Here is a 27,664-nt window from a genome sequence, read left to right as displayed (position 1 = left end):
CGTGGTCAAGTGGCGCACTCCGCTGGAACCTGACCTCCTCTGCCTCCTCTGCAGCAGCCGCAATCTCCGGCTAAACTTCCCCCAGGACATCCTCACGCACACCAACACACACCCCAACAAAAAAAAAGGAAGAGGAAGAAGAAAATAAATAGATACGCTCCACAGAACGCGTTTGGTTTCGATTGCGCTTCCGATTTGGAGCGTTCTGCTGCCAGGGGGACGCACCGACCGGGTTAGATCCATCAGGTGCCCAGACGGTCACGGCGGTATACCGGGGAGAAGGTAAGAGATCCGGGGCGTGGGCATGTGCACGATGGAATTACTGCCTGTCTGGCACGTGTGTGCTCCGGGACAGGTTGTACTTTGATTATAGACGATGCATGCGCGACGGGACACGCCAGGAGTCTGGGATTGATGTGAAAATGACCCGTGATACAAGCTTGTCATGTAGGAGTGGTCCAACTTCATAAGCAGAATTGTTACCAAAACAAGCATCATTGTCAATTCAGAAGAGCCTGCAGTTTTTGTAAATGGTGTAATTTGGTTCTGTTTTAGCATCTGTGCCAAAAGAGTGTGACTTTGACTGGATTATGCAGTTGTTGCAGTGGGATCTCTAAAGCGTCCATTCAATTGAAATGCATCTGTAAACAAATCCAAAGATCTTGACAGTTCTTGACACAAATTGCATCTCTGTGAGTGGCATAATCACAGTCCTATTACATGTACTTTTGATATTCCTTAATATTCTTCGACTACAGACTATATACACATATCTGCATTAGACTTGTTGTTGAACCAGAGCCACAGGGAAACTAGGGCAGTGTCCAGGACCCATCTCCAGATCTGTTATATCCAGAGTTCTACCAAATTAAGCTATGACTGTGATGAAACTTAAAGCTTAGAACTCCCATTTCTTAAAGTTGAGGTGATGGCCAGGACAGGTTAGAATTCTATGATAAAATGTGTTGTTCTGATTTATGGTTAATATCGCTGGAATTACTGGGCCTATGCACATGAAACAAAAACTGGCACAATGTTCAATATCTTCCAGTATCAATAAATAAAACTGAAATTACGGTATTTGTTCACATCAGCCTCAGACGGTGGGGCCATTATTCAACTCTAAAAGTGTCATTGTTGTCAGATGAAAGGACTTTAAAACATGATATTATTATGAAGAGATTATGGAAATAAATCATGATAAAGTTAATTGTTTGTGAATTTTTATTGCAAATGTTTCACCCAAAAGTAATAAACGTCCTATAGAGTTGTATAGGCCCATGCTTAACATCTGAGATCATGACACCACCAATTTTGTAAAACGTGAATGTAACATTTAGCTACTTAATACTGCCTAATATAATGTGTACTTATAACATGAACGTGTTATATTTCCATGCTCCTGACCGCGGCCCACTGCCTTTGATGTGCTGTGTGTCTGCCCCACAGAAGACCTCCATGATGCCCCTGCTCCTGCTCTGTGCCCCCCTGCTCTTCCTGGCTCCAGCCTGGGCCTCAAAGCCTTCATACTGGGACAGCATCATGTCGGCTCACTCCGGTAGGCACGGAGCACAGATGGGTTACATAACTCTGTGTGTATCTGGGGCGGTGTTTTCAAGATGAGCAACACTTTACAATGCTGTGATAGACAAGCTGTGTTTTAGACTGCCATTTGTTATGATTTGGACATGATGATTTAAAAAAAGGTAAAATATCACACTAAAGCAGGGGTGGGCAATTATTTTCCTCCGAAGGCCATATTCGAATCGAAGGAAAGTAGCGGAGGGCCGGATTATAAAGACAAGCCGTAGTTTGCCCAGGTCTGCACTAAAGCAACTTTGTCGGAAAAAAGTCAATTGTTGCCAGAAATACTCAATCTGTGTACACAAGATGTTTAGCCTAGATAAAGATAAATATATTAAAACATGTAACTATACCAAGACTACAACGGGACTAGAACATGACCAAACCAAGTCTATAGCCACACTTACACTTATCTTTTAATAAGCCACCGAAACAACTGTGTAGCACAAAAAAGACCAAGATATTTGCTCAGATTTTATTTTGTGAACACAACATAAATAAATGCTTGATCCGTCTTATTAGAAAGTCTAAGTCTGTATTGTAAATATTGTGTGTACTGGTGTATTTCACAGCTCTGAGAATGCTGAACGATCCCTTGAGGTTCGAGCCCTGCTGTCTGTTTGCTCCACCCCCTCCTCCTTTGTTCCCGCCCCCTCCTCAGCTTTGGAAGAGGGGACGTCCGGTAAGAGAGCTCACATCCCTCTTACCAATCTAAAGAACTACTTACATAAGAATCAGTTACAGGTGATATTAAGGTGCTATGAAGTGTTCATGGTCCAATGGCAGAGGAAAATGAACTGTTCCAATTGCAAAAGGTTCTGGTCCAGATGAGGAGGAGTGGCTCAAATAGCCCATATCCAGAGTGAGAAGTGTCGGCTGTGATCTAACATGCACGTCCCAGAGCCCTGGAGACATACAGGTCCTGCAGAGATTGAAGTCTGCAGCCGATCACCTTCTCAGCAGAGCGCACAATGCCGTGTAGTCTCTGTTTTGTCCCTGGCTGTGGCTCCAGCGTACGACACGGTGATGGAGCAGGTGAGGATGGACTCGATGATGGCCGTGTAGAACTGCACCATCATCTGCACTGGCAGCTTGGCTTTCCTCAGCTGCTGCAGGAAGTACATCCTCTGCTGGGCCTTCTTGATGAGGGAGCTGATGGTGGGCTCCACTTGAGGTCCTGGGTGATGGTGATGCCGAGAAAGCAGAAGGAGTCTATGGTGGTGACGGGGGAGTCTATGATGTTGAGGGGGGGCTGGGGGGCTGTGACTTTCCTGAAGTCCACGATCATGTCCACTGTCTTCTGGGTGTTGAACTCTAGGTTTTCAACACCAGGACACCAGCCGGTCCACCTCCCTCCTGTAGGCAGACTCATACCCTTCTGAGATGAGCCCGATGAGGGTGGTGTCGTCTGCAAACTTTTACGGAGCCGTAGCTGGAGGTGCAGCAGTTTGTGTACAGGGAGAAGAACAGGGGAGAAAGTACACAGCCTTGTGGAGATCCTGTGCTGATAGTTCGAGTATTTGCGACATTCTCCCCCAGCCGCACGCACTGCCTCCAACCACATCGCTCCCATCCATCTAAGTAACTGCTCAAATTGCTCATATACACCTAAAGAACTGGTCAGACCGTTCCCATCTAGCCAATGAACTGCTCACACTGCTCTAATCCAGTTAAAGCACTGCTCACACCCCTCCCATTATGCCAAGGAACTGGTAATAACCCTCCCATCCAGTCAAAGAACTAGTCCTGTCCTTTCCTTCATGCTAAGGAACTTTCCATACCCCTTCCACCATGTTAAAGAATTGCTAACACCCCTACCATCACGCTAAAGAAGTACTCACTCCTCGCCTCACACCCCTCCCACCAGTATGAGAAACTTCTCATGTCCAGTCCATCCAGCTAAAGAACTTCTCATGCCACGCTAGAGAACAACTCACAACCCTTTCACCAAGCTACAGAACTGCTCATCCCCTTCCCATTCAATTAAAGACCTGCTTATACCCTTTCCAGCTAATGCTCAAAACATTTTCAAACTGTACTCATCCATCTCTGCAACAGTTCACCACAGAACTGTGCACACTCCTCCCAACCAACTAAGGAACTGCTCACACCCCACTAATGCTGAAACATCTTTCTAGAGCTTTCAACAGTTATAACGTTAATGTTCGTGAGTGAATAAATTTAACCACTCGATTTGAAAGCTTTAAATAACCAACTGAAACCAGGATGTGCTCTTGGTCGATTAAGGTTCTGATTATTTCACTTAGTTAGTGACACTGGCTTGTGTGCAGGAGGGAGGCAGCCTATTGGAGCCTGCTATCACTTTCCACACTGAAGAGGAGGAAGAGGAGGAGAAACCCAAAGCTGGAAGTCCAGGATGTGTCCAAGGACCTCCAGGACCCCCAGGACCTCAGGGACCAGCGGTAGGTCTTCACTGCTCTGTGTGACCTCTGCCCTGTATATAACTGGACATAGGATAAATCATGTAAACTTAGACAATATCATATTTTATAAATTTAGTGTGAGTGTAATAAGGTTTCAAAATTGTATTGTCACAAGACAATTAAACCAGGGTGGCATGGTATAGTTTTGCTTCATAGAAAGAAGGTTCTGGGTTCAATTCCTACACTATGAATGGGCTTTCTGTGTGCAATTTACATATTCTCCCTGTGCCTGGCTTGTTTTCCAACTAGTGCTCTAGTTTCAAATATCAACATCAATCAATAGTCAAAAAACTCCTGATCAAGGTCTGCAGAAGGCTTGATAGATGCTGAAAACAAATTATTCTATACACGGATCAAAAAACAACAGTTAAAATTTGTATTCATTCTCTACTAGTCTTAATTTGCTGTGATTTTCTCTTTGAATTGACTTGCTTCCTCAAGAGCTGCATTAGAGCCATCCTTTAATGCATCTGGGGAAACCTGACAAGAGCAGTAGACAACCGCAGTGCAGCATCTCTGGACCCTTCTTAAGATACATGTTTTAGATTGATGAGGGGAAATAGAGCACCAAGCGAAAACCCACACAGCCATAGCAAAAAACCTTGATCCTTCTTAGCATATACTATAATTCAAAGTATGAATTCAATAAGGGCTGCACAATTTTGAAAAAAAAAATAGACTGCAATTTTTTTTCCTGCCTTTGAAGCACAGCACGGACCAATCCACCTCCCAGCAAGGACTCCAAGCGACGCACTTTCGCTCTGTGTCTCGTCCCGCTGGAACCAAAATCCAAATAAGACCGAGCGTGACCAACCGCGCAGCTAAGAGTAACTTCTGTGCATGGGCATGACAGGGCATCTGAAAAAACCTTGGTGAGGGAAACAAAACTTATAGTTTATAGTCCATCAAATCTACAATGACCTCCCCAACGCACACCGCGGCCAATTACAAGACTTGTACATGGCAAATTCTATTCAAGTGCACATAAACTAGCGCTGAAGGGTTATTTTGATAGCAAAACAGATTTGTGATGGAAATTTTCAAGTCAGGATTCCAGTCCCAGTGCGCATTTTAACACATCCAGGAGCATTAACATTTGAGAGGAGACTGGAAATTAACTGCCAAACAAGAATACAAAATTGCAATTAGCTACTTTACGTTTAAGAAATTCTATTGCCCAAATTACTGCAACTTTTGTGTTTTGATAATTGTGCTATTGCGATAGGCCCATAATGTGCAACCCTAATATAAAGACTACTTTGTATATTTGAATTCGACACTTAAAACTCATTTATGGACATCACATGCAACCATTATTCAATTAGCCATATGAGACCATTTTAGCATTGATCCCCCATAAATCCACCAATGACAAATACAGAATAATATCATTTTTCAGGGTGACATGGGGTTGCCGGGAATTCGCGGACCCAAAGGAGAAAAGGTACACCATGTTTGTATCTTAAATACATTTGTGATCTATTTCTATAGAGATATATCTGGCTGTGTCCTTGCTAGCACGCTAACTCAGCCTCATTTGTTCTCTGGCAGGGGGAAATTGGACGCCCCGGGTCAAAGGTGAGCCGCTCCATCGCGCTTCTATCTGGGATGTCCTTGGAGTAATGGCGTCCGGCCTGTCTGTCTTGCTGCTGATGTGATTTGTGCGCACGAGTAGGTCGCGCTACATTAGCTTCCATGGCTAGCCCCGTCGTTATTTGGTAAGGCTGACAGGAGACATGGAGCGACGCAGTTAGCTGAGTCGCGTAGCCTCGTGTGTATATAATTTGCTTGATTCCCCTGCCGTGCTGATCCAGGAATCCACAATCCCCTCTCCTTGCAGCTTGCCATTTTAATCTTGCTAAGTGCTTTGGCTCACAGTGATAAATGGCCAGAGCTGCAGTTAGGCCACAGGCTGTTGGCTAAGTAAGAGCGAACGTTAGCATAGACAGATCTGGTACTGGTTTGATTCTGTATTCAAGCTTCAATGCACTCTCACTTTGATTTGTGAATGCCGCAATCAGTTTGGAGCACAATTTGTTTCAGAACTGCATCAATGCCCAAGCAAACCAGTCAGGAGACATTCTTATTTTTCATTTTACTTATTTGTTTATTTTTTTAAGACAATAAAACACAGAACAATACAGAACGCGACCAGAAAGCAAAAATGTAAATAAAGAATAAAAGATCACAAGTCAATGTCACATGAAAATTGGTCCTTTTTGAATAACTGTAAACAGTCCAAAAGAAAGAAAATATTTTAATGAGAAATACTGCGATGAATAAACCAGTCTGTCTTGTCACTACCAATCACCGCCTGCAATCTGTGACTCTCAACCAATCACCTCTCAAATCATTCATATAAATGAGCTCTCTTTTCCTTCCAGCATACATTCCTTACAACCATCAGCTGCTACCCTCCTCTGCCCATCTCCACCGCAGCAGCAGAGCCATCAGCCTCCTCAATCCCTTCTTCTTCTTCTTCTTCTTCTTCTTCTTCTTCTTCTTCTTCTTCTTCTTCTTCTTCTTCTTCTTCTTCTTCTTCTTCTTCTTCTTCTTCTTCTCGCCCCTCCACCAGAGTCGAGGTTACAGGCACATCCATCTTCATCAACATTCATTCTTCCTCTCTCGTCTGTGTGTATGTCCTGGCTGATATGTTCTCCTGATGTGTTGCCAGGGGAGGACAGGTGCTCCAGGACTTCCAGGAAAGCAAGGTCTCCAGGGCTGGCCTGGTCCAGAGGGTCCTAAGGTAATCACTGGGGACCGATGGATTATTGCCACAGTGGCTTGTGGTCTGAGCTCCTGTCCTTCACCCCGAAGGTCAGAGGGTCAATTCTCACTCGGACCAAGTTCAGTCATTGGGTCCGTAGTCAAGACACTTCAAACACATTATCTAGAATGATCATGATAGTATTATTATTCTAATCAGACCATTTTCAGTATTTTTCCCCAAATATTTGTTATTGTACTTTGTATATCGTCCAACATTTGCTGTAAGTTAGAAGCTGTGGTTAATAGTGTACATCTGACATAGAACTTAGGTTAAAATTCTAGAAGCAACAACACGTTTATCAACAGGCCCCGCCCTCTCTGCCTGATTTATCCAATCACAATGAAGCGTGAATTCCCAGAAGATGTTTATAATTGTTAGATAGCAATCTAGGCTCTGTATCGGCTAACACGGGTAAACATTTATCTGTGTGTGGTGTTCTTTGCAGGGAGAAAAGGGTGATCCAGGACTGATGGGGCTACCTGGACTGCGAGGACCACCTGGGAATAAGGTTAGACATTTACACTGCTCTTTTTTTCCCCAAACAAATGGTTTAGTGACATTTTACAGTAGTAAAAACTTGAAAATATATTCATATAAATATAACAATATGTCTTCTTCAATAATGTCTTCTTCTTAAAGCGTTTCACTTAGCATCATATTTTCTCTAAATTGACAGAACATAGAATGTCTCTAACCCAGACATGGCAGGTCAGTGGAGTTATAGACAACCGACAAACCAATGTTTTTGCCTGTTTTGAGGCATTGACAGGTCATTAAATAATGAATGAATCATGGTATTTATACAGGATCTTTCAAGACACTCAAATCACTTTACAGTGCATTGTTCATTCACTCCTCACGCCCCACCTCAAAGCAGTATTGTATATTTGTAGCCACATCAGTAGCGAGGCTGTCAAGCTGCGCAGTCAGTCACTCTGACCACCACCAATCACTTACGCACAAACCACATCTATATGCAATGTCTTGCCTAAGGATACAATGGTAGTTTCCTCTAGCGCCCCACTGTGGCTTAACTTCCAAAAGCTGACGAGGTCTCATTGGCCACAAGCATGGAAATAACCATGACATATGAACTGTCTATCACGGTTTGTCAATATCACCATAGAAATTGGCTTGGTAAATCGGTAACAGTGAACTATTAAACATTATTTTAACCCATGTTTTGCTGAAATGGAGAAAGTATGGACTCATTTCAGACATTAATCTCATTGACAATGTAATTGGTGCTACATGCTCCTAAAAACAATATTCATTGGGATTGTTGAGGCATTAAAAAATTTAACATTGTCTAAAAATTGTTGTTGCATTTATATTTTGTGTCAAAGTTGATACTACTCTGATTAATGTATTTCAGGGTTTGCCTGGATACAAAGGAGATAAGGTATGAATTGATGACTTCGCCCAATCAATACTTTTCACCGTATTGTAAATGTGCTATTGAGATTGAAGGGTGACGCTAAACTGAGTTTGATAAATCAAGTGATGGCGTTTTATGGCGGCAAATTACATAGAACTCAAGGACCATGTAAGGCAGGGGTGGGCAAACTACGGCCCGCGGGCTTTATAATCCGGCCCGCCAAACATGCCAAGTAATATTTCAAAAAATATATTTATTTCTTTTTCGCCCTCAGGCATCTGTCTGCACTTGTATCCTTAATAAATATGATGTGAAATGAATTAAATAATTGATTCAATAGCCTATTTGACAGAAAGTGATATTTTATTTGATATTTTATGTTTTTGATTATTTATTTTTTTCACACCAATGATTGCAGGCCGGCTCTCCGCTACTTGCCTGGATTTGAATATGACCCTCGGAGGATGGCCTGATGTAAGGCCTTTCTCCAGGTCCGGTTTATCCATTAGTCTATTTAGCACGTACACAATAGGCTACAGGTCATTTTGCCCCAATGCTCAGCAGCATTGAAAGATTGGTCAAATGTAGAGGACAAATTTCCCAATGGGAACTATAAAGTGTACCTTAATTTTAATGATGAGTTTAGAAAATGTATCAAATCATAAACAGTACAATAAAATATTATCAGTACTTAAAAATAGAATAACTTTACATTAAGGGTGCCCCCTCTAGACTTTTTGGCGAGGGTTTTGTTGTTGCTTTGCCTGGAATGTTCCAAAGTCTCCATGGTGATAAGCAGGTGGTGGACCCTCCATCAGAAAAGTTACATTGTGTACCTTTACATTAGCACAATGTCACGTAGGCTTTTATGATTGTCAGCACTGGATATGTATTGTCTAAAATGTGATGTGTTGTAGGGCGCTCAGGGAGATCCAGGAGCCGCGGGAACAAAGGGTGATAAGGTAAGTGTTCTATTCATTTACTGCAGCTGTGAGGTGGAACTGAGCCCAAACTGCCTGGCACAGAGTTCCTGCACTTCAGCTTATGTCCTCTCGGTATAGAGAACTAATCATTCAGCAGTAAGCCACTGTCCAAGCCAGTGCTCACAAAGGTTATAGTTTATTATGTTATATCTTGACACATTACATCAGCAGTTATAGTATAGTATTATGATCTGATAATAATGATTGGTCTGTGTCCAGGGCTCTCTTGGTTTGCCCGGGATGCTTGGACAGAAGGTAAGGTCACTCAGACGGTGGTTGCTAATAATATTCAGTGTTATATATATCAAGTGTTATGATTTAATGAATGGTGTTTCACAGGGGGAGCAAGGTCCAAAGGGAGCGCAAGGAGTCCCAGGAAAAAGAGGGCCAACTGGACGACCAGGGAAACGTGGCAAACAGGTAACAGTATATCAGCATATGATTTCAGGAGCATGCGTGAAGATTTGAAACTGTTAATGTATTACATTCATATAATAGATGGTTATTGTTGTTGGGTTCTACAGGGATTTAAGGGGCAGCCAGGCACCGCAGGAATCATGGGCCCCCCAGGACCGGCAGGGCCCAATGGGCACCCCGGACCCCCTGGCCCCCCTGCGGCAGGTCTGTCACTAATGCTTGCATTAGCAGAGGAGACATTATGCCTTAGGGGCCCATCTGATACACAGCAAAAAGGGGTCACATTCTCTAATATTTCATAGGACACATTCGCTGTGGCATAGTTTCAATAAGCTTCTGCAATATTAAAATATTTATTTCCATCTAATGTTCCATTATTATCCCTAATCCATGAGGGGTTTGGCTCTCTTGTGTTTTTAAAAGTTCTGAGATTTTTGATAATTTATGTGTACACGTCTTTGTAAATCAGTGAAGGAAGTGAAGCGTTAGCAGGCATGTTTTCAGCTTGTCACACACTGAAGGCGTAATGGACGATTTTTTCGGCCCAAATCTGAGTCTCATTTCCTCGTGGCGTGGACTGCCGATTAGTCCTGCCACGTATCAATCATAAAAAGCACCTACCCCTCACCTGCAGCCGCGTCCAGCTCGTCCCCATGAGCAGCACGTTTCCCTGTGTCTAAGCGCATGGATCTATCACAATATAGTTCCCTCAGTGTACGGGACAAAGAAGCTGACTCAGAAGAGACTGAAATATACGGGAGACGAGAGATACGATGCGATCCGTTGTGCTAATAAACAAACGCACATGTGTGTTGTATCAGTCCGCACGGGGGAGTGCGCATGTGCACTTCTGAGTTCTCAAATCGCCCCACTGGGGCAACGTTCAGGAGCAGTGAGCTGCAGCTGGACAGTTCTTGAGGGCTTGTTTTGGCTTGATTTGATGAACCAGATTGCCCGGAAGAAACCCACCCAGACTTGGAAAGAAACATGCAAACTCCACACTGAAGGCCTGAGCCAAACCTGCGACCAGCTTGCATGAAGCGTGACAATAACGGAGGAAGCCATTCCCTTGTCTTCCCCCTCAAATTAAGCACTGGTCATGCCCAAGATCAGAACAGCAGTGCCAGTAGTGAAAAACAGTTCAGTTAACTTTAACCTACAGGCTTTAAAGCAAACAGCCCACACTGGTCTACATCATCATGCACTTCATTCTATCCTTTAGTAAGTTCAGAGGTTGTGCGACAGGCGTCTGACAGAGTTGAATCTGGTCTTTCTTTCAGGCCTGTACCTCGTAGGGGAAAAGGGGGAGAAGGGTCCTCAGGGACCACCAGGCCGCTGTCAGTGCGACCCCTCTCCCACAGTGAACAGCGCCCCCTTTGGCAACTATAGGCTCCACGACAGCTCCAGTAAAGTGCCTGCTGTAAGTCTATTCACACTGGTGCATTGTACACCTGTTCAAGAAAAGTAACATCCCTGCAATGTCTGTGTCCAGCAGATCTTTGTGGTGAACTCTGAGGAGGAGATGAACCGCCTGCAGGGGGAGAATGCTATAGCCATAAGGAAGGATCAGAGGGTGCTATACTTTAAAGACAAAGGTGGATGGAACGCTCTACAGGTCTGAATTCAAAATGCTGGAACACACATTAGTTGGACACCATAGGAGATATAAATGCTGATCTCATTTCCACCCCCCATAATTCCATGGTAAATATGTTTTGCTGACTTTATCTTTGTGCAGCCTTTCCAGTCATACCAGTCCACAGAGAAGGTCCCAGACAGGGTGGGCGTGTGTGGGGACGGGAAAGTGCAGGCGCAGCACGGAGAGGAGTGTGACGACGGCAACCAGAACGTTAGTGACGCCTGTCTGAGTGAGTGACTGAGATTTACTCATGCAGTCTATATATTGTGTGGATATTGTACGGTACTTCTGTTCTGCAGCTGCCCTGTGCCAATGTTACAGATATGGCTGATACTCTGTGCCTACAGCCCCATCAACAATTATATATATAGAATAGTTACTTTGTTTATTTCAAGCTTTAAGTGTATGAGGCAACTCTCTAAGCCTTAGAGAAAAACCCCTTAGAGTCTAAGGGCATTTTCACACATGTTAGTGCACTTCCTGGAGTCGGCTCAGTTTGCACTAGATTTAGTTGGCGCTGTTCACATGCACCGCTCCACTTTCCCCAAAAAACGCACCATGAGCAATGTGAGAGCTGATCAGCTGATCGTTCTTGACAACTGTGCAACAAAGCCGTGCATACTCAGGCACACTTGGTTTCCTGATCGTTTTCTTTCAGGATGAGAAGTGATGTGCTGGTGGCGGCATGAGAAAAAGCACCACACACTCCCCGCTCACAGTGCAGCAGGAGCTGCTCCGAAATCTCCTGTTTTAAGCAGTCTTGTAAGCAGTCTTGGCACTGCCGTTTAAAGCCCTCAGGACTATGGTTGTCGTGTTCACACTGGCCCAAGCACATTGTGCTCAGAACAATAACTTTTACAGCAACCTGGAAGTGTGAACGCCTCTCATTTCCAGTTAGTCACAACATTCATCAGTAGGCAAAATGTGTCTTGCTCAAGTTCACAACATTCTTGAAAGAAGGTAAACGTCTCACATATTGAGCTTGACACATGAATAGAGCTAAGTCTGATTTGCTTTCATACAATGTTGATCAAACCTACTGTTCTTTAAAGCCACCTCAGCAGCAGCGGTTGGGTTTAATAGGCTCTCTCTCTCTCTCTCTCTCTCTCTCTCTCTCTCTCTCTCTCTCTCTCTCTCTCTCTCTCTCTCTCTCTCTCTCTCTCTCTCTCTCTCTCTCTCTCTCTCTGCAGACTGTAAATGGGCCTACTGTGGAGACGGCTACCGACACGATGGCATAGAGGAGTGTGATGGGAAGGACTTTGGATACCAGACCTGCAAGTCCTACCTGCCCGGGTAACACGCTTTATGCCCACGCACTGTACCAGGGTCCCAGTGATCATGGAAGAAGAAGTTTTTCATGTGGCAATATACAAAATTTCAAGTATGGTACAGGTTGTGTCTAGAACTCCAAATAAGATATATGCAAAGTAAATTTGACATGTTTGAATCTAGTTCCGCAAGTTTACCTTATTATTCTTTAAGGCAATAGCTGTAACCTAAACTTCTACAATCAGTGTAACTTGGGATGCCATGAGCTGTCCTATACCAAGGACACAACATCATACAAAGCCTTTTGAAGGGAGGAAGTCCTTTTGCTTCAATCTGGACTCTGTCTGGAAGACAGTGAAGTGAAGATTCTAAGCAGGGAGAAAATATGGTTTGAAAGAGGAGTTAAAGAGGTAATCTTTGTGTGGTCAGCACAGAAGTCACCACAGATGAGATTAATGTCTGGTCACCACAAATACAAACTTGGTCAACAACCAAAAACACAATATTAAACATTAATAAACATGACAATCAATCAATATTGCAACTCACGCCGTCACGCTGTTTCAAACTACCCTTACGTCAGTAGTAACACGCTTCACAGGGCTAGTAGTCGATCTACATCGATCCTTGTTCTCTACAAAATTAGAGGAGAATAATCTTAAAATATGATGCAGTTTAAAGCATTGTCTAACGATATCAAAGATTATTTTTGTACTAAAAGCTCATTTTAAAGAAAGATTCACAATATACGAACCAAATTCTGCTTTCTCTCAACGAGGCACTCGGCTGTCACGCTGTGGTGACGTCACAGGTGCGCAAGTGTGACTGTGCTCACATTTGACTACAGTGGCTACATTCTCCCCTGCCAGAAGTCAACGTCTCGGTGACTTCCTAACCATCAGCCATAGCTTTTGATGTGTAAAGGACCATACCAGCTAACACCTGAGACAGCACATCTGGTGTGAAAGATACTACATTATTGCAGTTACTCACAGGAAAGTTAAATGGGTTTCTGTTTTGACCAGCGGTTGCCCTTGCACTTTTGCGTGGGGGTGGCATAGGCGTGACTATCTTGGATGGTGCCGCCCTCCGCCGCGGAGCAGGTACTGGTCTTTCTTTAGACAAACCCGGACTTCCCACAACTGATCCTGAGTGAGGAGAATCTTCACCGGGCTCATCCATCATGTCAACATCCAACAGTTGGTAACTTCCAGTTTTACTCCTGCTTTCGCCCTCAGAATTACTTTCTAGGTCTTCCAACCTTGGACCAATGGGTTCATCAACTTGTTCCACTAGCAGGTAGTCAGGTTCTGAGGCTGTGGATTCAGTTTCTGAGTCTATATCAGCTTCAGGCTCACGAACAAGGGGAATCATTTGATCTTCCTGACTTGGAGGTGGCAAAGGCCCTACACAAAGACGAAGATTAGACCTATGCACTCTTTTTAGTGGACCACCATTCACTGGGACTACTGTGTGTGTTGTCCCCTGGACATCAATGACTTCATGCACTTTTGATGACCATGAATCTTGAATCTTATTTCTGCCAATAGGACGATGGCGAAGGTACACGTACTGCCCTATTTCCACAGCTGGACAATAAGCTTTAGCATTCTGACGAGCCATTCTTTCTGCCGCTTTTCTTTCAGAAAACTCTCTGGCTCTCTCATGTGCATTCTGAAGACGTTCTCTGTGTGCCCTGAGCCAGTCTGTGTTCTCATCTTTGGTTGTCTCCTGCCCAAGCAGAGCATCAACAGGTAGATGAGGGTGTACTCCAAACAACATGTAGTAAGGAGAGTACCCAGTCGAGGAGTGTGGAGTCACATTATAAGCGTACACAAGTTCAGCTAGATGTTCAGGCCAGCGGCGCTTTTTCTCAGGGGGAAGTGTCTTCAGAAGGTCATGTAAAGTTCTATTAAACCTCTCACACTGGGGGTTTCCCTGCGGGTGATGAGGTGTGGTGCGGCTCTTCTTCACCCGATACAAACTGCATAATTCTGCAATCACAGCACTCTCGAAATTTCTGCCCTGATCTGAGTGGAAGCGCTCAGGCACCCCATATTTCAAGAACCACTCTTTCAATATGACCTTAGCAGTTGTGTCTGCCCTCTGGTTTCTAGTGGGGAAGGCTTGGCTGAACTTTGTGAAAACATCGGTGAGCACAAGAACATTTTCACACCCATCACTTGCTCGGTCAAGTATAGTGTAGTCAGCTGCAACAACTTCAAGAGGACGGGTAGCTAGAAATGGAGTTTGGGGTGCACGAACTTTGGGTTGTGGCATCTTTGTTAACACGCACCGTTGACAGTTTTTGATCAATTTTTCCACATCCTCATGCATTCCTCCCCAAAAACACCTTTGTCTCAACAGCCCAAGAGTTCGTTGGTGTCCCATCTGATTGTGCACACTGGTGAGGACTTTTTCTTTAAGGCAGGAAGGCAATAATAGCTGGTAGCATTTTCCAAGATTTACATCTTCAATCTCACGATACAAGAGTCCATCTTTTACTCTGAGACGGTGCCATTGTTTCAGTAGGGACCGTACTGGGATGGGCAGAGTTTGTCTTTCCTGTATAGAAGGTTTTTGTCTCCTATCCCAGAGCTCTTTCAAAACCTTAAGTGTTGGATCCGAAGCTTGGAACGTCTGGAGCTCAGCCTTTGTGTAACTGGGAAGAGTTGGTGTGTTGCTCTGCACTGAATCTATCTCCTCACTGTCCATGTGTAAAACACTTAGCTGTCTCACTCTGCAGTGCTCAACCCCTGCAGCAGTTAACTCAGAACCCAAAGCAGTGCCTACCCTAACAACGTTGCATATAGCTACACAACCGTCAAACTCTGCATCCTCTGAATCTGGATCCAACTCTGTTAAAGCCGGCTGTCTGGAAAGGGCATCGGCTGCTGAGTTACAGCGACCGGGCCGGTACTTAACATCAAAGTCAAACACTGCTAACTGCGCTACCCAACGCTGTTGGATAGCTCCCAACTTGGCTGTAGACAGGTGACAAAGTGGGTTATTGTCAGTTAGGACTGTGAACCTGGACCCAAGGAGGTAGCTGCGAAACTTTTCCGTTACCGCCCATTTCAACGCAAGAAGCTCCAGCTTCATACTACTTTAGTTCCTGTCATTCCTCTCAGCCCCTCTAAGCCTGCGACTCGCATAAGCTATGACCTTTTTCTTCCCACCCTGAACCTGATACAGAACTGCACCTAAACCAAGGTTGCTAGCATCTGTCTCTAGGATAAATGGTAACTGAAAGTCTGCATAACCTAGCATAGGCGCATCTGTCAACTTGGAACTTCAAACGCCACAGAGCATGCTGGAGTCCAGTTCAACTGGAACAATTGTTTGGCCTTAGCAGGACTACTCTCCTTGATACAGCCATTTACAACGTTGTGAAGTGGCTCTGCAACCTGTGAAAACCCCTCAATAAACCGCCTATAATAACTACAGAAACCCAGAAAGGACCGGAGATATTTAACTGAGCTTGGCTGAGGCCAGGTTTTCACAGCACTTATCTTCTCAGGATCAGTGCCTACACCCTGAGCGGAAACTTGATGACCTAAGAACTTGACTTCAGATTGAAGAAGTCGACATTTTTCAACTTTAACTTTTAGACCTGTTTCTTTCAGCCTCTGGAGGACAGTTTCAAGTCTCTCAAGATGTTCTTCAAAGGTTTTGGAATACACAAGCAGGTCGTCCAAGTAAACGAGAACAATCTGGAAGGCAAGGTCACTCATTGTTGCTTGCATTAATCTCTGAAACGTTGCAGGCGCGTTGCATAATCCAAACGGCATGCGTAGATATTCATATAGGCCGAAAGGTGTTGTAAAGGCCGTTTTGTGCCTGTCTTTTTCATGGACTGCAACTTGATGGTACCCGCTGGCAAGTTCAATGCTTGAGAAGAATTCTGCACCACTTAAAGCATCTAGACTTTCATCAATACGTGGTAGCGGAAATGCATCACGCCTAGTCTTTAAGTTCAACTTCCTGTAGTCTACGCATAGTCTCAGACTACCATCGGGCTTACGGACCAAGACTATTGGTGACGCATATGAGCTTGAACTTTCTTTGATAACACCCTTTCTTAACAGTTCTGAAATGTGATCCCTCACCTCTTTGTACTGATTTGGTGGGATCCGTCTGTATGGCTGGTTAACAGACGTCTCGTCTAATACTGGGATCTCATGTTGGACATGGTCAGTGTATCCCAGGTCTTCGTCCTGCACTGCAAAAACATCAGCATACTTAAGTAATAGCGCCTTTAACTCTGTTTGCTGCTCACTGGTGCCACCTAAGTGTAACCGATCAAACAGGGCCTGCATGTCTTTGTCAGGATTCTCTTCACTCTTCTGACTAACAGTGACCTCCTCGTGTGTAGCCGATATGCGCTGAAACTTAACTTCATAAGGGTCACCTTCAATGCACTCACATGGGGTAAGAACACCTAATCTGGCTTTCCCTGGGAGCCACACATCATTTTGAGAGAAGTTGATCACTTGGACTGGACACATGTGACTATTAGCAAATACAACAGTGGGCATAACAATAACACCACCAGGTAGAGGAGTATTGCCTGGTTCTAGCACCATAACAGAGGTGTCACTAGAGTCTCTCTTTGGGCCCCTTACATAAACTGTGGACACTGAAAGGGCAGGCAGGTGACATTTATTTTTCTGTGCAACACGAGCCAAGGCCGTCTTTTCCAACAGTTCCGCCTTCTGTACTATTTGAAAAGCCTCTCTCCACTCTGAATCCAGTTCTCCTCCAAGTGCTGCATCAAATTCTGTTAGTATCAACTCTTTGCACCGTTTTGCAATGTTCATTCCAATTATGCCAGGTGGAGATGGATCATATTCATTTTTGTCTGTTTTACTGCCGTCTCTGTCTCGTGTTATCAAAAATCCACATTCAGGTAGTGTCACCCCCATGACTTGAATATCTAGCTCTACATAACCCAGGTACGGTAGTGGTAGCTTGTTAGCCGCAGTGATTTTCAGCCATTTTGATGTACAGTGCATGTCCTCATCCTCCCCATTGAGATGGTCCCTGAAAAATCTCTCTGTTAAAGTGCTAACATTGCTTCCTGAGTCTATGAGGCATTGCAGGGAAACACCACCGATTTGAATGTCGACAATGGGGCATTTACCTACTGCATTTCTCAAAAAGCGCTCTTTGGTCAAAGTTTGTGGGGAGCCTTCGGACTTACCTCGCATTGCCTGGCTCATAGCAATGGAGGGACCCCGTTTCCCTGTACAGAAGAGGTAGTTGTGCTTGTCTGGGTTGGAGCTCTACGTGCAGGACATTGTCTAGCCATGTGTCCAACTCCTTCACACCTTAGACAAATAGGCTGACCATCTTCAGTATATCTGGGAGTTACTTTTGGCCTATTGGTCATGTTTGGTACAGTTGACTTTGTCTTTTGAGCGTTAAGATCACGCACAGCAGTTTTTTAACTCTCCAATAGCTTTACCTTGCTGAGCTATTATTTTCACAACTTCCTGGAGTGTTGAGGCCAATTCACTTTCTGTGTTGCTGTTGGACTTAGCATTTACAAAATATCCATCCAGACTCTCTCCCACAAGGTTTCTGTTCCTCGCCACATTGGAAGTTCTGTTACGGTCTTCGAGGCTCCACATAATGGCTTCTTCACGAACATCAAACAGGCTGGACTGTGGTTTCTCTCTGATCAGCCGTCTGAGCTCGCGGCGGAGGGCAGAATCACGCACCCCCTCAATAAACTGGTCACTTATTGCAAGTTGCGGGTCATTAACAACATTAGGAGAAGTTAATAGAGCAGAGTTTAACAACTGTGAAAGAGCATGCGAATAGTCCCTCAAATCTTCTCCATCTGGCTGTCTATGTGCATAGAATGCATGTAACAACTGTGGTGTTGTACGTTTCTCTCTAAAAGCTTCACGTAAGAAAGAAAACAATTCATTGGGTGCAACCGTGTGTCCATGTGTACGTAGCTTGATCTCATCTAATGCAGAACCCTTTAAATGTGACAAAATAAAGTCTATTTGGTCCCTTTCCCTTAGACCCCTTAGACTCATAGCCCGCTCAATCTCTTCAATAAACTCGTCCACAGAGTGAGCGTCTTTACCCGGATCACCATTAAAAGGTACAATCTGTTTCTCTCTTGGCACATACACAACGGACCTCGGTTGTACGTCACCCAAAGAAGCAATACTGGACATTACAGCATCATGTTTTCGACTCAGTTCATTAAGCTGTAACTGTAACCCTAATAACTGGTTACCACTCTCGGTTAGAGGTGTAGAGGAAGCACCTCCTGCCGATTCACCTCCTGCATGGCTTGGTCCAGGAATTGAACCGCCTTGTCCGTCCTCTCCGTCTGACATCTTGCAATGTCTTTTTTTAAGTTGCAGTTTCTTGTAGTCCTCAAGTCCTTTGGAACCGTTCCAGTGGATACTCTTCCTCACAGCAGGAGTGTCTTCAGCTGAGCGGAACACCTCTTCACCACTACTGTTGTCTTAAAATTAAAAATGTTCAAAAACAGCCAAATTTACCAGGAAATCCCACTTCTGACACCAAAAAGAGGGGTGTGTGGCCAGGTGGTAAAATGATGGACACAGACACCAGCAGCTCCAAAAAATAATGTGGGTCTTTTATTTCCCGACTGTCCTCAGGAGGAGAACAGCATTCATTTTGGTTTGATTTGGCTTACTCAAAAAATATACTTTACACTTTAATATCTGTGTCAGGAACAAAATAAAATCAACAAAAAAAGACAACAGTAGTGGGCTTAAAGTCCTATGAAAACGCAAAGGATAAATACATCTTACTTTATACATTCGACTGTGGATGCAATGAAAATAAAATTACATTAGAATCCCACAGTATGACAATGAACCTTAACTCACTTGAAAAAAAAAGCAAACAGACTGCTCGGACCACACTCAGCACAGAAGGACCACGAGCAGTACTGTCTCCCCTCTGCATTAACCACAAATACAAACTTGGTCAACAACCAAAAACACAATATTAAACATTAATAAACATGACAATCAATCAATATTGCAACTCACGCCGTCACGCTGTTTCAAACTACCCATACGTCAGTAGTAACACGCTTCACAGGGCTAGTAGTCGATCTACATCGATCCTTGTTCTCTACAAAATTAGAGGAGAATAATCTTAAAATATAGCCGCAAGCGGCAATGATCGGCCCTCGCCACGCCGCCGCCACACCGCCGCCACGCCGCAAGAGGAGGGGGCGCTAACGCGCCCCAATTGTCCTTTTATCACGCCTACTGCTGAATCTGTGACGCTGTCACATGTTCTCCCCTTTGTTTTACCATCAAAAAGCAATTTTATTTTGAATTCTTGGCAAAATGTGCGGCTTTGCCGCACAGACACCGTGACTCTTTGAATGAAAATGTGGATAACTTTTGATGGTCCTGAAGATGAGTCTCACCAAATTTCAGGTTAATAGGGCTGACGCCCTGGGAGGAGTTTGTGAAAGTCTAAAGTGTAAACATGTTCTGGCCCCATTGGAATAACATGGGAGGTTTCGGTCATCGTTACGGCAACGCCATAACAATTATGACATGGGTCTCATTGACTTTTTTGATGGGGATGCTAAAATTGAGTTGTGTGTCAAATTTCATATAATTTCGCAAAACTAAACATTTAACCTCCATATAAAATCTGTAGGGGGCGCTGTGGCGCCAAATGAATTTATTTCACTTCAAGTAGGTTTAGGGCAAAGAGTTTAACAACTGATTCTAATTTGACGCAATTCGGACTTTATCTGCGCAAACGGCAGAAATTTTAAATATGGGAGATTTCTGAAATTTTAGTTACAGTTTGCGGCTTCGCCGCACAGAGACCGTGAGAGGTATCAATGTAATTTGGATAACTTTTGATGTCCCACTCCTCAGTAGCATTTTCACCAAATTTCAGCTTTTTAGGGCCAACGCCCTGGGAGGAGTTCGTAAAAGTACGACGTTTGGAAAAACTCCGAAGTCATGTTTAGCCATTTTTGAAGCAATATGGCCGACATTTGGTTCGGGGGACGGCGTTGCCGTAATAATATTTTTTACTTCTCTTGTCACCATCTACCTCTGCGCCAAATTTCATGATTCTACGATCAGATTTTTTTTGGGTCATTTCCCATCTCTCAATGCATTTTTGGTACATTTGGTGGCGCTGACGCGCCAATTTTTTTTATTTTAGAAAAGGGAAATAGCCAGAATGTAGAGAGGCACGATTTTTAGAGGTGTGCAAATTTTTGTGACTTTTCGTCAATGTTCACTGGGTGAAAAATAGGGGGGTTGGTCCCGAGAAGAAGAAGAAAGAAAGAAAGAAAGAAGGCAAGGCAAGTTTATTTGTAGAGCACATTTCATACACAAGGCAATTCAAAGTGCTTCACAGCAGGAAAAATGCATTCAAATCACAAAGAAATTACAGAAATACAATAAAATTAACTAAATTAAAAATTATCAATCCAACTGATTTTCTAAACTAATAAAATCACAAACAAAAGAGAAGAGTGCAAAGAAAAAATCCTTTTAGTCATATGCGCAGCTAAACAAAACAGTTTTTAGCTTAGATTTGAACATTGTCAGAGTAGAAGCCTGTCTCACATCTTCAGGAAGACTGTTCCAGATTTTAGCTGCATAAAACTGAAACGCAGATTCCCCATGTTTTGTCCTGACTCTGGGCACCAGCAGGAGGCCGGTCCCTGAGGTCCTCAGAGTCCGAGATGGTTCATATGGCACTAACATATCCAAGATGTACTTTGGTGCTAGGCCATGGAGAGACTTGTACACAAGCAGAGCTGCTTTAAAGTCTATTCTCTGAGCCACAGGGAGCCAGTGCAGAGACCTGAGAACAGGACTAATGTGATCATACTTCCTGGTTCTAGTCAGGACTCGAGCAGCAGCGTTCTGGATGTACTGCAGCTGTTTTACAGCTCGTTTGGAGAGACCAGTGAGCAGGCCGTTACAGTAGTCTAATCTACTGGAGACAAACGCGTGGATAAGTCTCTCTAAATCTGGTTTTGACAGTATATTTTTGATTTTGGCAATGTTTTTTAGATGGTAAAAAGCTGCTGATGTTATTGATTTGACGTGGCTATTAAAGTTCAAGTCTGAGTCCATTATTACCCCCAGATTTCTAATTTGGTTTGTAGGTTTTAGAGCGAGACTCTGGAGGTGACCGCTAACACTTTCTCTTTGTTTCTGTGGGCCAAAAACGATTATTTCAGTCTTGTCTGAGTTCAGCTGGAGAAAGTTGTTTTGCATCCACAAACTGATCTGTTGGATGCAGTGACAGAGTGAATCTACTGGTCCATAGTCACCTGCCGATAGTGAAACATAGATCTGAGTGTCGTCTGCATAATTGTGATAGGACACATTTTCACTGCGTATCAACTGACCCAACGGCAGCATGTAGAGGTTGAACAGAAGGGGACCCAGGACTGACCCTTGGGGCACTCCACAGGTCAGGGTCATGTGGTCTGAGACACAGCTACCAATTTCAACAAAGTACTTCCTGTCTTCCAGATAGGACCTTAACCAGTTTAGGGCAGTGCCAGTGATGCCCACCCAGTCCTCTAGTCTCTGTAAGAGGATCCCATGATCGACAGTGTCAAAAGCAGCACTCAGATCTAACAGAATTAAGACTGAGGCTTTGCCCGTGTCAGTGTTCAGGCGGATGTCATTTGTCACCTTGACAAGAGCAGTCTCAGTGCTGTGATGAGGTCTAAAACCTGACTGAAAAACATCAAATGAGTTGTTTATTAAGAGGAAATCTGTGAGCTGTTGGTAAACAACCTTTTCAAGGACTTTGCCCCAAAATGGCAGATTAGAGATGGGCCGGTAATGACTCAGTACTGCGGCATCAAGACTGCTCTTCTTTAGGAGAGGCTTTATGACCGCAGTTTTCAAAAACATTGGGAATGTTCCAGATTGAAGCGACATGTTGACTATGTGAGTGAGTGGTGCTAACAAACTGTTCAGCACAGACTTTAGAAATTTGGTGGGTAACACATCAAGGCAGCATGTAGATGAACTCAGACTGGTGATGATCTCATGGACAGTTTTGTCAGTTACTGGTGCAAAGTGAGTCAGCTCTAAGTGTCTTGGTGGTTTTAGGGTAATTTTTTGCATTGTGGGATTTATAGCATTTTTAATGCCCTGAACTTTGTCATTAAAGAATAATGCAAACTCATTACACTTGGATGTGGAAATGAGTTCTAACGGCAGCTGAGCTGGAGGGTTTGTTAATCTGTTTACTGTGGCAAACAGGACACGCGAGTTGTTACTGCAGCTTCCAATTATTTCAGAAAAATATCTTTCCCTAGTTCTACATAAGATTAGGTTGTACATATTCAGCTTTTCTTTGTAAATCTCTTTTTGAACCTGGAGCTTTGACTTGCGCCATTTCCGTTCGGCCCTGCGGCACTCCCTTTTCTGTGCCCTGACCGAATCATCATTTCTCCACGGCGCCTTCTGCTTATTTTTAACCATTTTAGCCTTTATAGGGGCGATGGTGTCCAGAACATTCAAAACACTAGATGTAACAGAGTTCAACAAATCATTTACATTAGAACATGAGACATTTTCGAAGTTTATCATTTCCATAAACAGTGCACCTGTGCCATCACTTATGTGTCTCCTCTGAACAACTGCAGGACCAACCGGAGGTTTGGGAGAAACAGACAGGTCAAAGAAGACACAGAAATGATCAGACAGAGCAACATCGATCACATTAACATTTGAAATATTTACCCCCTTTGTAATTATGAGATCTAGAGTGTGTCCTTTGCTGTGGGTGGGGCCTCTCACATGCTGAGTAAGACTGAAGGTTTCAAGGACAGCATCAAGCTCTTTAGCGTTTCTGTCACAAATATTATCAACATGCACATTGAAATCACCTGTAATGACCAAACCATCAAAGTCTGTGCATATGACTGAAAGCATCTCAGTAAAATCATCAATAAAACTTTGGCAGTGCTGGGGAGGCTTGTATAAAACAATGAAGAGAATGGATGGAGACCGTTTTAGCTCCATTTTAAAGGATACATACTCAAATGATGAAAACACCCCAAAAGACAACCTGCGGGTAATTATTTCATCTCTAAAGACAGCACAGACTCCACCCCCTTTTTTGTTTTCTCGTGTTTCAGATTCAAACTTAAAGTTGGGTGGAGCAGATTCTATCAGAACTACATTTCCTGTGTTTTTGTCAAGCCATGTTTCAGTTAAAAACATAAAATCAAGATTATAAGAAGAAATAAAATTATTAATTAAGAGAGATTTGTTACATAAGGATCTGACATTTAGCACAGCAAGTTTCAGACTAGTTTCAGTGAGACTGGGCTTTATCTTTTCACAGGGAATATGAATCACATTTCTCAGATTGGGCCTGACTCGCATTTTGTTTTTCCATCTCTGTGATGATGTGACTACAGAAATAGCACTAGGGGGGGCTCTTTTTACATAGGGCCCCGGGTTGGTTTGATTTTTAATGTGACAATAAGTCCCGGCAACGCTGAGACCCAGTGCATCCTAGCTATGGGAGATACCAGGTGAGAGACGAGGGGGGATGGGTGGTGGGGCTTTTGTTGGTGTAGTCGGCTTGTGCAGGGAAGAGTTGATAAGTATTGACATAGCCCTTGCTATATTGGGCGTGAGTGGAGCCATCTTAATGCCTGATTTGATCAGACTTTCAAAATGGCTGGGAAGGCCCATGGGTGAGAGTGGAGATGAGAAGTAGAATGAAGAATCTTTAGTGGGAGTAGATGTTGCAGGGGGAACCCAGGGCTGGTGTGAAGGCAGGGGCGATGACAGGGATGTTGTTGGGCTTGTCACAGATGGGTCCAAGGCCTTTGAAGATTGTTCCTTTGCTGGAGGCGGTGGAGGTGAATGTGGAGCAGCTGGAGCTGAATCCTTTGCTGGTGGTGGTGGAGCAGCTGCTGATGAATCCTTTGGTGGAGGCTGAGGTTGTGGTGCTTTTGATGTTGAAACATTGGCTCGGTCTCTGGCTGAGGGAGCAGGAATTCTTCTCTCATTCCTCTCTTCTCTAACTATCTGCTCAGGACCCTGTCCAGGCCCAGTCCAATGCCTCAGAGCGTGGAGCAGGTTCTCTGTCAGCACCCTCACTCCACCTCTGCATAGGTGGGGGCCATTTCTCTTAAACAGGTCCTCTCGTTTCCAGAATAGATAGAAGTTCTCAATGTAGTGTAGTCCTCTAGGGGGACACTCTTTGGACAGCCATGTGTTCAGCTGAAGAAGCCGGCTAAACTTGTTTATCCTCCTGTCGATGTTTGGAAGAGGTCCACTTATGAATGTTTTGATTTCCATTTTATCAAGCACGTCGAATAACTTCAAGAAGTCTTTTTTCAAAACTTCAGTCTGTTCCCGCCGCATGTCCACTGCACCCACGTGCACAATCAGCTGTTTAGCTCCTCCATGCTTAGCCATAATATTTGGAAGGAGTGACGTTATCTCAGAAACAGTGGCGCTTGGAAAAGAATGTGTGTTTATCTTTTCATGCGTCACGTGACTTATCGCGCTGTCCCCAACTAAAACAATGACCTTGGCTCCTGGCACAGATCCTTCTCGCTGTATTTTAGCCACGTCATCTTTCCTTTTTTCATTTAATTCCATCTCTGAAAGTGGTAAAAATCTGTTGGTGAGCTGTATTTTAGGTGACTTCACCTTATATTTGTATCGTTTAGGCTTTGCTCCAAGTTTGTTCCAAGAAACAGCCTGGTCTTTCTGGTTTTTAGACAGTTTTGGAAACGACACAGAGTCACTGGGGTTTAGGTTGAAAGTAGCAGTTTTTCTTGTAAAAAGTGTGCTCTTCCGATAATATTCCGATGCGAAAACAATGTTTCCCATTTTTCAAATATCATAAACTATACATTTTCGGAAAGCGCTCGCGCTTTCCTACCTCATGGTGTGGGTCCCTGGTCACTGACGGGTACTTTCGATAATTTTGAGTGGGCTCCGCCCACTTTGTGTTTTTGGCCCTCTATACAGTAATAATGTTCAATTTTTGCATTACATGCTTATATGCACGGAACATGCAAGAGATGGGGAACGTATTCGTGAGCTACTTAGCGCAAATGAGTGCTTTATATGGGGATGACGACCGCTTCGCGGTCGTCATCCCAATGTAAAGTGCTCGTTTAGTGCGAACTTTTGCACGGGCTTCGCCCGTTTACAACGGTAATGTTCCATTTTCCTACAACTAATTAGTATGCACGGGGCGTGCATGAGTGGAGGAGTGCGTTAGTGAGTGTTTGGAAGTGGGCGAGCGCTTCGCGCTCGATTTCGTGCGCACTACGTGCGCACTTTCGCAGCCGTGCTTCGCACGGCCTTACGAGATTAATAGGCCTCTCGCCAGCTTGTGGCGCTCGGGCCTAAATATGATGCAGTTTAAAGCATTGTCTAACGATATCAAAGATTATTTTTGTACTAAAAGCTCATTTTAAAGAAAGATTCACAATATACGAACCAAATTCTGCTTTCTCTCAACGAGGCACTCGGCTGTCGCGCTGTGGTGACGTCACAGGTGCGCAAGTGTGACTGTGCTCACATTTGAGCACAGTGACATCTGCTGGCTAAACGGAGACTTGCAACTAGCTTTTAAACTATTATATGACCCGGCTACATTTGTTTAAAAAAAGAAAAGAAAAATTGTCCTTAAATAGAAAAAGTGGTTTAAAATTCAACCTTCCGGTTGTTTATAATGGAATTTTGAATCCCTGGAGAGGTAGACGCCCAGGGCATTCGGATGCCAATCAGGCACTCAGGGAGGAGCCAGGTTACAATAGGAGGCTGATAGCCCTTTACAGGACTGATAGTAAACAAAGAGGCTAGTTTGATAGTAAACAAAGAGGGTTAGTTTCTGTTGAAACAAAAAAAAAAACCTACATCAGAAGGTCCCGCCCGGTGGGCAGGGCTTACACAGAGTAGGATAAATATCTGAGTTTCCGGTCTTGATTCGCTGATTGAGTATGACTCTCGGATGAGTGTCGAAATGACTACAACTGAATCTTTTTCTACAAGTGTAATCATAATGTGACAATCGCAGTGGCTCTATGGAATATACAGACTCTAAAACGCAAAAAAAAAATGTTTTTATGACAAAGACAGGGGCATTATTTAACCAAAATGTCCAACAACAATTTGTGATTTTCATACACTTAACCCTAATCGTAAATATTCTCTACCTAGAAGGCTTCAGTCACCATCTGTAATCCTCTATTTAGTTAAAAATGTATTTTAAGTCCATACATAAGAAATAATTGTTTGACTAGTCATTTAATCAATAAAATAATTGCTGACTAGTTGACTACTAAATATTCATTAGTTTCAGCCCTAATACATACTATAATGTTATGTTGCTGCCATTTTAACGTCTGATTTTGATGTTACTTTGCAGGTCGTTTGGTCAGCTCCGGTGCACTGACTCCTGCCTCATGGACTCCACCGACTGCAAGTACTTCACCTGAACCAGACCAGGGGCTCACATTACTGATTCTGCCCCTGTTTGAGCTCTCCTCGCTGGGCATGGGAGCACACAGGCCCCTGCTGTGTGGAGGCTGTGGATCACACCAGAGCAACATGGCTGCTGCACTGTTACACCGAAACGACTGTATCCTCATTGACTAGTGACAATGTGTATGACTTGCTGACTGTTAAAGAATATAAGCTGTTTTGACGTAGCAAAAAAAATGCCTTTTTGGCGGTAAAATATGAATGTGTTGAGTGACAATGTGTTACAGATCACATACCTGCTAGAGATGCATTGACTGAGCTTCTTCAATACCCATACTTTCATTTTGAGTGGGATCTGAAAATATTAGAAATATATCTAATATTTGAAAATAATATTATTACAATCCTTTAAACTAATATACTTTTATACACCGCAATTTCAGTTCATTTAAATAAAATATGTACATTATTTTCTTTTCCTTTTCACTTTGCACCATAATAATAATCACAGAGACTAAAATGAAGACTAAAATAAGGATGGATTTGAAAAAAAAAAGAAGTATATAATAAGCATGAACAAACTCTATTTTACCTTTCAAAAAATGATTTTGTCAATTGGAGAATCAAAGCATTATTGCTATATTGTTATATGGATATTATTGCACTGTATTGTTCAGTTAGTTTTGAGTGTTTTAGCTCCTACTAG

At 43.6% G+C, this 27,664-nt stretch overlaps 1 protein-coding gene across 2 annotated transcripts; it reads left to right on the top strand.

Moving 5' to 3' along the window:
* The first annotated feature begins 159 nt into the window (after positions 1-159).
* On the top strand, positions 160-27,480 carry LOC140361887 (uncharacterized). Of its 2 annotated transcripts, none has more exons than XM_072447785.1 (18): positions 160-282; positions 1,450-1,558; positions 2,157-2,266; positions 3,876-4,007; positions 5,428-5,472; positions 5,580-5,606; positions 6,703-6,774; positions 7,244-7,306; positions 8,174-8,200; positions 9,094-9,138; positions 9,379-9,414; positions 9,499-9,579; positions 9,684-9,780; positions 10,857-10,996; positions 11,072-11,191; positions 11,315-11,444; positions 12,406-12,508; positions 26,903-27,480. In XM_072447785.1, the coding sequence occupies exons 2-18, from the start codon at positions 1,459-1,461 to the stop codon at positions 26,970-26,972; spliced, it is 1,398 nt and encodes a 465-aa protein (XP_072303886.1). In that variant the 5' UTR covers positions 160-282; positions 1,450-1,458; the 3' UTR covers positions 26,973-27,480. The 2 variants fall into 2 exon arrangements, with proteins under 2 accessions (XP_072303886.1, XP_072303885.1); XM_072447784.1 differs by having other exon boundaries at positions 11,069-11,191.
* Positions 27,481-27,664: the final 184 nt, after the last annotated feature.

This window comes from Eucyclogobius newberryi, unplaced genomic scaffold (genome assembly GCF_026437365.1).
Source record: "Eucyclogobius newberryi isolate DKJ021-1_F unplaced genomic scaffold, fEucNew1.0.hap1 SCAF_16, whole genome shotgun sequence".
Classification (NCBI taxonomy): Eukaryota; Metazoa; Chordata; class Actinopteri; order Gobiiformes; family Gobiidae; genus Eucyclogobius; species Eucyclogobius newberryi.
Note: the sequence above shows the minus strand (reverse complement) of the source record. Positions and strands in the feature narration are given on the sequence as shown.

Excerpts from the sequence above, each read along its gene's own strand:
- LOC140361887 (XM_072447784.1), top strand. The coding sequence starts at position 1,459 with ATGATGCCCCTGCTCCTGCTCTGTGCCCCCCTGCTCTTCCTGGCTCCA. Across the intron at positions 5,473-5,579 it reads GCGGACCCAAAGGAGAAAAG|GGGGAAATTGGACGCCCCGG; the intron begins GTACACCATGTT and ends GTTCTCTGGCAG. Across the intron at positions 5,607-6,702 it reads TTGGACGCCCCGGGTCAAAG|GGGAGGACAGGTGCTCCAGG; the intron begins GTGAGCCGCTCC and ends ATGTGTTGCCAG.